This window comes from Eriocheir sinensis, chromosome 62, assembly GCF_024679095.1.
Source record: "Eriocheir sinensis breed Jianghai 21 chromosome 62, ASM2467909v1, whole genome shotgun sequence".
Lineage (NCBI taxonomy): Eukaryota > Metazoa > Arthropoda > Malacostraca > Decapoda > Varunidae > Eriocheir > Eriocheir sinensis.
In genome coordinates, this window is record NC_066570.1 from 7,755,014 (window position 1) to 7,768,154 (window position 13,141).

The 13,141-nt window shown below is 44.3% G+C and overlaps 2 protein-coding genes across 2 annotated transcripts; both read right to left on the bottom strand.

The window, feature by feature from the left end:
* Positions 1–787: 787 nt before the first annotated feature.
* Positions 788–2,327, bottom strand: LOC126986724 (uncharacterized). Its single transcript, XM_050843094.1, has 3 exons — positions 2,230–2,327; positions 1,379–1,626; positions 788–1,095 (listed from the first exon to the last, which is right to left on the bottom strand). Coding segments are annotated over exons 1-3 (402 nt in total). The 5' UTR covers positions 2,232–2,327; the 3' UTR covers positions 788–943.
* A 6,251-nt stretch (positions 2,328–8,578) lies between these two features.
* On the bottom strand, positions 8,579–10,168 carry LOC126986725 (uncharacterized). The gene is made up of 3 exons (XM_050843095.1): positions 10,060–10,168; positions 9,163–9,410; positions 8,579–8,881 (listed from the first exon to the last, which is right to left on the bottom strand). Coding segments are annotated over exons 1-3 (402 nt in total). The 5' UTR covers positions 10,062–10,168; the 3' UTR covers positions 8,579–8,729.
* Positions 10,169–13,141: the final 2,973 nt, after the last annotated feature.

The window sequence follows — 13,141 nt, forward strand, 5'->3', positions numbered from 1 at the left end:
CGATCTCTGGGTACTGCCAGGACCTCACACACCACACACCCCATCCCCCTTGCTCAAAGGGGGACAGTAACCACTGCTAGTCAACGGAAAGAATCCGGCCTGAGCGGGCTCGAACCGCCGCCCTGTCAGGCCGTGAAGCCTGGCAGCGCAGCACTTTACTAGTTGCGCCACGGAGTGGCATGACGTGACGTGTGTGTGTGTGTGTGGTAATAATAATTTTACATTAAAAGAGGTATCTCAAGGGGGAAAAAAAAGCCCGCCAAACGCTGTCCTGCAAATAATGGCAGCTGGTTTATTCACTAACTGGCAATTTTTCGGCTGGAAGTTTACATTTTACAATCAAAATATAATTTACGAATAATAAAATGGCGATGTGTATTGTGTCAAGTTGGGTCGGGGATGGGCAAAATCCGTGTTGATGACGGCACGGTGCAGGTCCTGTGTGTGGGTGCTGGTGTGGGCTAGACAATTCTTGGGTGTGGGTGTGGGTGCCTGTAGGGGGAATAGGGAGCTGCGTGTCGGTGGGTGCGCTTGTGTGCGTGGATGCAGGTGTGGTTGCTGGTGCAGGTGTAAGTGTAGGTGCGGGTGCCTGTGTGCGCGAATGTGTGTGTGTGTGTGTGTGTGTGTGTGTGTGTGTGTGTGTAGCGAGTTGTTCCCTGCTGGTCCCATCACCCCCACCCAGCCCTGTCCAAAACATTACTGAAATGGGAAATGTAAACGATAACTTCTATCAGACTAAGGAGGAAAACAAAAGTGGGTATCACTGAGAAATATATAATAACTGGAATCTTCACATTATGGATTTATTAAATTAAACATCAAATATAATCAGACATCAACAAGGAGTAGTTGACGTGTGTGTAGACAGTCCACAAACACTGATGGGAGTTATATAACGGGAAACATGAGGGGTGGCGGGACGAGTTGTGTAGTGGAGTGCCTATTAAGAAGAGTTGAAGAGGGCGAGGATTTCCTGGTACTGAGAGGAGTACCTCTTGTTGATTTCTGTGGCAATGTATACTGCTCTGGATCTCTGCTCCTTGTTGCAGACGGCAGGGTTCTGGGTGCAATCTCGGAACAGCCACGGCAGCAGCGCTGTGATAGGAAGACGGAATGATGAGTCAGATGCACAATCAGTCACCAACACTCGATTATGATATTATTGAATAGATTGCAACAGGAGGAAGTTACGAGTTATTTGCACAGTTACCCTTGAATACTCGATTATTATATAACTGAGTGTGCATTGTAACAGAAGCAAGTCACATGTACAATCTGAACTAAAATCCTTAGGTTCTGAAACATTATCGAGTGTGTTCAATGAAGTGAAAGGTAGAGTAAAAAGTGGTGCCGATGCACGAGGAGATACAAGACTTACTTAAGGTCTGTCTAACCGCGTCATTCTGGGAGCATTGGTCACAATTCCTTCCAAGGAAGCAATTGTACACCAAGTCCCCAAAACTTTGGTCTTGAATGAATCCATCAAGCTCAGGCTTGCTTGCTTTGATAAGGCTGAAGGTCGGAATCTGAGCCTCGGAATATCCTGAAGGACAGCCCACCTGCTGGCCCATGGCGCCTGCCACCATGGCCAGGGCCACAGTCATCACCGGGAGCAGAAGACGAGCCCTGTGGAAGGAGAGGTGTCGTTGTTATAGACGCAAGCGTCGCACATCTCTGTCATGGGTGTTGGACCAGAACATAGAAAATGTCAAGGATTATTCTTTAGAATAAACTAAATCCGGCGTGAGCAGGAACCGCACCGGATCAATGGTTAAGGTATGTGGTTATTAATGAAACTGCTTTTACCAGAAGATGTGTAGGAAGATAAGGCGTAACTCCTTATTAATAGCCTACGTGGTAATAACAGGAAAATATCGAAATATACACCAGTGAGTGCGAGAGTGTATGCTGCCCTGCTCTCATTCTGAAGGTCCGGGTTCGATTCCCTACTCAGTGGTGTACATTTCGAGTCTACCCTTTTGCTCTCCACCAAGATGAAAAGTTAATCGGCTTTGGTTTATCTCATGCAGACAGCCAACAGGTCACTTTTCACACCTCAGCTTGTCACATCAATTTGTTGATAAAAGTTATCGGAGGATAGTAAGACGAAAGAAATCATAGAGGCTTAATCGAGATTAACTACAGAAGACATATTATTGGTATTATTTTCTTAACTACATGAATAATAAAAGACAGCAGCATCAGGCTCAGCACCACCTCTCTACTTACATAGTTCCTGTGAGTGTTACAAGGGGTAGCAGGAAGACTTGTGTGCCAGCCAGAAAGCGGCGGGCCTTTATATACCATCCGGGCAGCGTCCAGCGTGGGCATGTGAAAGGAGGGGGGGAGGGAGAGCTTCCAGATGCTGATTTTTAGTCTTAATATTGAATTGATAACTACGCTGAGTCACTTATTGCCCATCACGTGACCTTGAGGAGGAGCAGGAGCAGGAGCAGGAGGAGGAGCGGGATCAGAATGACGAAGAGGAAGGGGCAGAGAAGGTAGAGGAGACTTGAAAGGAAGATAATGCTGAAAGATTTATTTCAAGCTTTGCAGCACAAGTCTGTCGCTTTTGAATTATGTAACACACACACACACACACACACACACACACACACACACACACACTCACATTCGTTGCCCTTGCTGACCCTACACGATCAATATTATTGCGCAATATTCAGTATTGTACAATATTATTGGCAGTGAAGGGGCGGTATTGAAGAATTACAATATATTGAAGACATCAAAAAGAGTTTGATATTTTATCGCACAATACGAATATACTGAGTAGTGTGAGGGTAATATTGCGCAATTCCGATTAAAGCAACATCAATGTCCGTCATGCTGTCTCTCTGAAATCCTTCACACGGCTGCCGATATTGCGCAATAATATAGGGCTGTGTTGGGGGAAACAAATATTGCACAATAAAAATGAGTCAATATATTGTGCCAATAATATTGATCGTGTAGAGTCTACTGTACTCTCATTCGCTGCCCACTCTCTCATAAGAACATTCGAAGAACATAAGAACATAGGGAGACTGCAAGAGGCCGACTGGCCTACACAAGGCAGCACTAATACATTGCTTCCTTAGTTTTAGGTTAGAGTTCACTAACACTCCCAAATCCCTTTCACACACTGCCTTGCCTATCGTCGTAGTCTAAACTATACCCGTGTAATGGGTTGCGTGTTCCTATACACTTAGTACGCTAAACTTGGTGATGTTAAAATTCATCTGCCATTTTTCTGACCAAGCTGACTGTTTAGATCCTCCTGCAGTGCTCTGGCATCCTCCCCTATCCTAATAGTGCGTCCTATTTTGGTGTCATCGTAAATTTACCTATGTCACTGGTTATCTCATTGTCTATGTCATTGATGCAGATAATGAATAAAAGCGGGCCTCAAACCGAATTGGTCTTTGCTTCCCTGGCAATTTTAATCTCATAATTACGTTTCTCTATCCGCGTACTTTTCTTTACTGTTCTAGCTAAATCGTTGTATCTGTCCCTTAGGTGAGTTTCCTCCTTCTTGATTCTAACATATAATCCTCCTTTCCTTCCTATTTCATTTTTCAGCCTGTCTGTCATCCCTCGCGGGTAATTACCTGTTGACCTGGCTTCCCTATGAGGTATAAACTGTTGCTGACCTAGTTTAATCTCCCTGACCAGACTATTGTACTCACCCTCCAAGCTACTGACCTGACTAGTGACCTCCCTGCTCTGGGTCCTGACCTACTTCTGATCCTCCTCCCATTAATCCTTTGCAGCTGCTTTCTCAACCCCTCGTAGTCCGCCTTCCTGGAGTCTGAGATTAATGTGTTGTTACTACTGACTCTGTCCTCCCATTTAATATTAAATCTAACTTCCTTGTGGTCACTGTTACCTAATGAATCCCCAACCTCCATGTTGCTTATTATGTCCTCTCTATTAGTTAACAATAGATCCAAGATATATTCTTCCCTCGCAGGTGTTCTAATTAACTGCTTAAAGAAACTATCCTGTATCACATCTAACAAATCCTGCGCCTCCTGGTCTCCTGATAAAGTATCCCAGTCTATGTTCCTATAATTAGAATCCCCGATTACCCACACATTCCTATATCTTGACGCCATACTAATTTCCTGTAAAAGGGGTTGGCTACTATCCCTATTAAGGTTGGGCGGTCTGTATTGTACTCCTATGACAAGCTTCTCCTTCCTACCTATTGTTTCTACCCAGAGGGATTCTGTATTTTCCACCTGATATATCCGGCATGAGGACAGTGCTTTGGGGTCAGGGTTAGCAGGCAGGTGCTGGCCTGTTGGACGTGTGAGTGACCATCAGGTAACTTGTCCCGTACAAGTATTGGGCAGGGAGAGGAAGACACTAGAGACGTAAGATGCGGTTCGAGTAAGCCAACCGGTTATCATATTGGTGTTATTGGTTGGACGATGTTTATCACTTTGTGACAACTTTATTCTATTATATAATCAAAATTGCCTTTGTCATAATATATATATATATATATATATATATATATATATATATATATATATATATATATATATATATATATATATATATATATATATATGTGTGTGTGTGTGTGTGTACACACACACACACACACACACACACACACACAGAGAGAGAGAGAGAGAGAGAGAGAGAGAGAGAGAGAGAGAGAGAGAGAGAGAGAGAGAGAGAGAGAGAGAGAGAGAGAGAGAGAGAGAGAGAGAGAGAGAGAGAGAGAGAGAGAGAGAGAGAGAGACTTCCTCCTTTGAAAATAACCTAGTTACCACTGAATTGTGAAAAATAATGATAGAGGAACCACGCCTGAGAGAAAAATGAAAGACCCCTTTTCGTGACGTTATCGACGAGCTGCGCGTCGGTCGACCTTACTTACTTCTATCTTGGGGTTACACTGTTTAAGGCGTCTTCCGTACTCGCCGCTTGTTGCAAAGTGTTATTTGCCTGCCGATTTAGCGTGAATTGTTTATGCACTGCCTAATGCCAACAATATGTATGTTCTATTTTCTATGCACTTAAGAGTACGCCACAGTAGGGAAATGTAATTTAGGGGTGCAAGCAGAAATCTGCCTCATCCATTTGACTGTAATTTGTCAATAAACCGTATGAAATCAAGTCAAATCTCTCTCTCTCTCTCTCTCTCTCTCTCTCTCTCTCTCTCTCCTCCCCTTCACTCCCCTCCCCTCCCCTCCTCTCCCCCTCCCCTGCCCTTCCCTCCCGTCTCTCTCCCGTCTGTGTTTCAGAATGAATACTTACGAAAGTGCCTTGGAGCCCTAAGGTGTACACGCACACCCCGGCTTGAGGTGGAGGCAAATGTTCCTCCCCTCCGTATCCGTCGAAAGCACTTGGTGCTCTTGTACGGAATAAAAACACTCCGGAAAACCAGCATTGGCAACGTGGCCTGCGCCCCACTGGTGCACTATGAGTACGGGCTCAGAGCACCGCGCAGGCCACTTGCCGTGCGCCTCCACTCGCTATGCCAGGAGCTAGGTGTGGATTTGAGTGACTGCGACAAACTGGTGACGCTAAATATAGCGCCATGGGAAACGCCAAACATACACATAAAATGTGATATACTACCTCGACCTAAACCCATGACGCCGGAGGCTGAGGTCCACCAGCACTTCCGTGCCCTGCTCGCCACTCACCAAAACCCCCACCACGTGTACACTGACGGCTCCAAGACGGAAGAATGTGTGGGTGCAAGTGTGTGGTCGAGTGAATGTGCCTTCAGGTATCGGCTGCCGATCCATATATCTGTCTTCTCTTCAGAACGTTTCGCTATTGATAAAGCCATAGATTTTGCTATAAACTCTCACCATCATTCATTTATTATATTCTCAGACTCAATGTCAGCCCTTCAGGCCAGTGAGTCCTTGAGAACTGACACAAATGAAATACAGGGTCGCGTCATTAATAAACTCCACTCATGTCCCAAGTCCATCTCGCTGATCTGGGTGCCTGGTCACTGCAACATACACGGCAATGAGCAGGCAGACGCCTTGGCTAAATCGACTGTCGAACTCGAGGGAACCTGGGAAGTCCCTCGTGATCTTCAATCGTGTCTCTCTCTTGGGAAAACATAAATACATCTTCTGTGGCAAAGTCAGTGGACCGACCTGGCCTTAAATGCAATAAAACCTAGTCTCGGAGAGTGGAGCACCGCCAACCGCTCCTCTCGCCGCGAGGAAGTAGTCTTGAGCCGGCTGCGCGTAAACTGCACCCGGCTCACACACCTGACCCCCTACATTAACAGAACCTTTCCACCACTATATCAAACGTGTGATAATACACTATCCATCGGTCACCTCATCTTGCGCTGCAGTAGATTTACCCGTGAACGCGGTCCACTGGTAAACTACTGCAGCGCCAGGGACATTCCCATCACCTTGGACACAGTTCTTGGTGACGGGAATCCCGAGTTGACCGACCTGTTGATGCTTTTCTTAAGAGAGACCTGCTTGATCGACGAGATGTGACAGAAATATATGTATTTTTTTTTGTCTGGATTGATAATTTTCCTTATTATATAAAATAATAAATATTTTCGTACAAAGGTACTCTTACCTATAAAATATGTAAACCAATGTATTGTTACTGTTGTGGTCTACGTGATAATCAGCAGGTGATACATATAAAATTGATATATGTGTTATCTCATTTTTAGATGCCATGTTGGTCTATTGCTGGGCCACACAGCCCCGTGTGTGTGTGTGTGTGTGTGTGTGTGTGTGTCCCCGCCCACCCCTGCTTAGCTAGCTTTGGTTAGGTACCCCGGATGTAATGAAGAGTGTATGTGCTGAATGAATGACTGTGTGATTGATGATTATAAAAATGACTGTGTGAATGGTGGTAATAAAAATAACTGTGTGAATGATGATTATGAAAATGACTGTGTGAATGATGATTATAAAAATGACTGTGTGAATGATGATTATGAAAATGACTGTGTGAATGATGATTATAAAAATGACTGTGTGAATGATGATTATAAAAATGACTGTGTGAATGGTGGTAATAAAAATGACTGTGTGAATGATGATTATAAAAATGACTGTGTGAATGGTGGTAATAAAAATGACTGTGTGAATGATGATTATAAAAATGACTGTGTGAATGATGATTATAAAAATGACTGTGTGAATGGTGGTAATAAAAATGACTGTGTGAATGGTGGTAATAAAAATGACTGTGTGAATGGTGGTAATAAAAATGACTGTGTGAATGGTGGTAATAAAAATGACTGTGTGAATGATGATTATAAAAATGACTGTGTGAATGATGATTATAAAAATGACTGTGTGAATGATGATTATAAAAATGACTGTGTGAATGATGATTATAAAAATGACTGTGTGAATGATGATTATAAAAATAAACAACTACAACAACAAAATAAGCAAAACATACAAAAAAAGCAAATAAATATGGCCTAATAGCCCAGCCAGGGCTGATGGCCGAAAAAGAAAAAAAATCCCTCTCTCTCTCTCTCTCTCTCTCTCTCTCTCTCTCTCTCTCTCTCTCTCTCATTTTTACTTGTGTGTAGTCTTTGCGCGCGCGCGCGTTTTTTTTTTCTTTTTTTTGTAGCAATAATAAAATAATAACAATAATAGTAAAAATAATTTTACGGTAAACGAGGCAGCTCAAGGACACGCACAAAAAAAGCCCACTAAGCGCTGCTCCTGCAAATTATGGCAGCCGGTTCATTCACTACTTGGGAATTTTTCGGCAGAAGTTTGCATTTTACTAACAAAATATAATTTACAAAGAATACAATGGCGAAGTGTATTGTGTCAAGTCGAGTCGGGGAAGGGCAGAATCTGTGTTGATGACGGCACGGTGCAAATCAGGTGTGTGGGTGCTGGTGTAGGCTAGACTAGTGCTTCTCAACCAGGGGGGAGGGGGCGTGCCCCCCTGGTGGGGCGCGGTTACTCTCCCGAGGGGGCGCGAGCACAGGACGGGAGGGGAAAAAATCACAAAAAATCACGGACTCACAGGCTACTAGTATAAAGGAGATGCAGCTGTTATGCCCTCCGGAATAATCCCCCCCCCCCTACCATTGTAGGAGGAGAAGGAAGAGTAGCCTAGCCAAGGGATATTTGTCTATCTATCTATCTATGGTGGCATAGTTCGAGGGGGGGGGGGGTTGAGTGGGTATCGCAGGGAGGAGGGGGGCCCCAACTGCACTGAACCAGCTTTGGGGGCCCAGCTTGCAAAAGGTTGAGAACCCCTGGGCTAGACAATTCCTTGGGTGTGGGTGCCTGTAGGGGGAATAGGGGGGCTGCGTGTCGGTGGATGCGCCTGTGTGCGTGGATGCGGGTGTGGGTGTGGGTGTGGCTGCTGGTGCAGGTGTAGTAAGTGCAGGTGCGGGTGCCTGTGTGCGCGCATGTGTGTGTGTGTGTGTGTGTGTGTGTGTGTGTAGCGAGTTGTTCCCTGCTGGTCCCATCACCCCCACCCAGCCTTGTCCAAAACATTGCTATTTCAGTGAATCCAAACGATAACTTTTATCAGACTAAGGAGGAAAACAAAAGTTTGTATCACTGAGAAATAAATAATAACTGGAGTCTTCACATTATGGATTTATTAAATTAAATATCAAATATGAACAGACTTCAACAAGGAGTAGTTGACGTGTGTGTAGACAGACCACAAACACTGATGGAAGTTATATAGCGGGAAACATGAGGGGTGGCAGGATGGGTTGTGTGTTGAGGTGCTTATTGAGTATTGAAGAGCTGGAGGATTTCCTGGTACTGTTTGGAGTACCTTTTGTTGATTTCTGTGGCAATGTATGATGCCCTGGCTCTCTGCTCCTGGTTGCAGATGGCAGGGTTCTGGGTGCAATGAATGAACACCCACGGCAACACCACTGTAACAGGACGGAATAATGAGTCAAATGCACAGTCAGTCACAAACTCTCGAATATGATACTATTGAGTGCATTGTAACAGGAGGAAGTTTGGGAGTTAGATGCACAGTTACCCGAGAACACTTGATTATAATACTACTGAGTGTGGATTGTACCAGAAGCAAGTCACATGTACAGTCTGAATTAAGACACTGAAGTTCTGTAACATTATCGAGTGTGTTCAATGAAGTGAAAGGTAAAGTAAAAAGTGGTGTTGATGCACGAGGAGATACAAGACTTACCTAATGCCTGTCTAGCCTCGTCTTTCTGGGAGCATTGGTCGCAATTTTTTCCAAGGAAGCAATTGTACACCAAATCCACAAAAGCTTGGTCTTGAAGTAATTTATCAATAACAGGTTTTTCTGCATTGATAAGGCTGAAGGTCGGAATCTGAGCCTCGGAATATCCTGAAGGACAGCCCACCTGCTGGCCCATGGCGCCTGCCACCATGGCCAGGGCCACAGTCATGACCGGGAGCAGAAGACGAGCCCTGTGGAAGGAGAGGTGTCGTTGCTATAGACGCAAGCGTCGCACATCTCTGTCATGGGTGTTGGACCAGAACATAGAAAATGTCAAGGATTATTCTTTAGAATAAACTAAATCCGGCGTGAGCAGGAACCGCACCGGATCAATGGTTAAGGTATGTGGTTATTGATGAAACTGCTTTTACCAGAAGATGTGTAGGAAGATAAGGCGTAACTCCTTATTAATAGCCTACGTGGTAATAACAGGAAAATATCGAAATATACACCAGTGAGTGCGAGAGTGTATGCTGCCCTGCTCTCATTCTGAAGGTCCGGGTTCGATTCCCTACTCAGTGGTGCACATTTCGAGTCTACCCTTTTGCTCTCCACCAAGATGAAAAGTTAATCGGCTTTGGTTTATCTCATGCAGACAGCCAACAGGTCACTTTTCACACCTCAGCTTGTCACATCAATTTGTTGATAAAAGTTATCGGAGGATTCAAGTTAAGACAAAAAGAAATCATGGAAATTAAATCGATATCAACTACAGAAGATAAATTATTGGTATTGTTTTCTTAACTATATACATGAATAATAATAGAGAATGAAAGGAGACCGTGAATGACTACAGCAACACAACAGCAGCATCAGGCGCAGCACCGCCTCTCTACTTACATAGTTGCTGTGCGTGTTACAAGGGGTCACCGGAAGACTTGAGTGCCAGCCAGAAAGCGGCTGGCCTTTATATACCATCCGGGCAGCGTCTAGCGTGGGCATGTGAAAGGAGGGGGGAGGGAGAGCTTCCAGATGCTGATTTTAGTCTTAATATTGAATTGATACCTGCGCTGAGTCACTTATTGACCTTGTTGACCTTGAGGAGGAGCAGGAGCAGGAGGAGGAGCGGGATCAGAATGACGAAGAGGAAGGGGCAGAGAAGGTAGAGGAGACTTGAAAGGAAGATAATGCTGAAAGATTTATTTCAAGCTTTGCAGCACAAGTCTGTCGCTTTTGAATTATGTAACACACACACACACACACACACACACACACACACACACACACTCACATTCGTTGCCCTTGCTGACCCTACACGATCAATATTATTGCGCAATATTCAGTATTGTACAATATTATTGGCAGTGAAGGGGCGGTATTGAAGAATTACAATATATTGAAGACATCAAAAAGAGTTTGATATTTTATCGCACAATACGAATATACTGAGTAGTGTGAGGGTGTGCGCAATTCCGATTAAAGCAACATCAATGTCCGTCATGCTGTCTCTCTGAAATCCTTCACACGGCTGCCGATATTGCGCAATAATATAGGGCTGTGTTGGGGAAAACAAATATTGCACAAAAAAAATGAGTCAATATATTGTGCCAATAATATTGATCGTGTAGAGTCTACTGTACTCTCATTCGCTGCCCACTCTCTCATAAGAACATTCGAAGAACATAAGAACATAGGGAGACTGCAAGAGGCCGACTGGCCTACACAAGGCAGCACTAATACATTGCTTCCTTAGTTTTAGGTTAGAGTTCACTAACACTCCCAAATCCCTTTCACACACTGCCTTGCCTATCGTCGTAGTCTAAACTATACCCGTGTAATGGGTTGCGTGTTCCTATACACTTAGTACGCTAAACTTGGTGATGTTAAAATTCATCTGCCATTTTTCTGACCAAGCTGACTGTTTAGATCCTCCTGCAGTGCTCTGGCATCCTCCCCTATCCTAATAGTGCGTCCTATTTTGGTGTCATCGTAAATTTACCTATGTCACTGGTTATCTCATTGTCTATGTCATTGATGCAGATAATGAATAAAAGCGGGCCTAAAACCGAATTGGTCTTTGCTTCCCTGGCAATTTTAATCTCATAATTACGTTTCTCTATCCGCGTACTTTTCTTTACTGTTCTAGCTAAATCGTTGTATCTGTCCCTTAGGTGAGTTTCCTCCTTCTTGATTCTAACATATAATCCTCCTTCCCTTCCTATTTCATTTTTCAGCCTGTCTGTCATCCATCGCGGGTAATTACCTGTTGACCTGGCTTCCCTATGAGGTATAAACTGTTGCTGACCTAGTTTAATCTCACTGACCAGACTATTGTACTCACCCTCCAAGCTACTGACCTGACTAGTGACCTCCCTGCTCTGGGTCCTGACCTACTTCTGATCCTCCTCCCATTAATCCTTTGCAGCTGCTTTCTCAACCCCTCGTAGTCCGCCTTCCTGGAGTCTGAGACTAATGTGTTGTTACTGCTGACTCTGTCCTCCCATTTAATATTAAATCTAACTTCCTTGTGGTCACTGTTACCTAATGAATCCCCAACCTCCATGTTGCTTATTATGTCCACTCTATTAGTTAACAATAGATCCAAGATATATTCTTCCCTCGCAAGTGTTCTAATTAACTGCTTAAAGAAACTATCCTGTATCACATCTAACAAATCCTGCGCCTCCTGGTCTCCTGATAAAGTATCCCAGTCTATGTTCCTATAATTAGAATCCCCGATTACCCACACATTCCTATATCTTGACGCCATACTAATTTCCTGTAAAAGGGGTTGGCTACTATCCCTATTAAGGTTGGGCGGTCTGTATTGTACTCCTATGACAAGCTTCTCCTTCCTACCTATTGTTTCTACCCAGAGGGATTCTGTATTTTCCACCTGATATATCCAGCATGAGGACAGTGCTTTGGGGTCAGGGTTAACAGGCAGGTGCTGGCCTGTTGGACGTGTGAGTGACCATCAGGTAACTTGTCTCGTACAAGTATTGGGCGGGGAGAGGAAGACACTAGAGACGTAAGATGCGGTTCGAGTAAGCCAACCGGTTATCTTATTGGTGTTACTGGTTGGACGATGTTTATCACTTTATGGCAACTTTAGTTTCTTATATAATCAAAATGGCCTTTGGCAGCATATATATATATATATATATATATATATATATATATATATATATATATATATATATATATATATATATATATGTGTGTGTGTGTGTGTACAAACACACACACACACACACACACACACACACACACACACAGAGAGAGAGAGAGAGAGAGAGAGAGAGAGAGAGAGAGAGAGAGAGAGAGAGAGAGAGAGAGAGAGAGAGAGAGAGAGAGAGAGAGAGAGAGAGAGAGAGAGAGAGAGAGAGAGACTTCCTCCTTTGAAAATAACCTATTTACCGCTGATTGTGAAAGAGGATGGGAGAGGAACCGCGCCTGTGAGAGAATGAGAAATCCCTTCTCGTGACGTCATCGACGGGCTGCGCGTCGGTCGACCTTACTTATTTCGATCTTGGGGTTACGCTGTTTAAGGCGTCTTCCGTACTCGCCGCTTGTTGCAAAGTGTTATTTGTCTGCCGATTTAGCGTGAATTGTTTATGCACTGCCTAATGCCAACAATATGTATGTTCTATTTTCTATGCACTTAAGAGTACGCCACAGTAGGGCAATGTAATTTAGGGGTGCAAGCAGAAATCTGCCTCATCCATTTGACTGTAATTTGTCAATAAACCATATGAAATCAAGTCAAATCTCTCTCTCTCTCTCTCTCTCTCTCTCTCTCTCTCTCTCTCTCTCTCTCTCTCTCTCTCTCTCTCCCCTCCCCTTCACTCCCCTCCCCTCCGCTCCCCTCCCCTCCCCTCCCCTCCCCTCCCCTGCCCTTCCCTCCCATCTCTCTCCCGTCTGTGTTTCAGAATGAATACTTACGAAAGTGCCTTGGAGCCCTAAGGTGTACACGCACAGC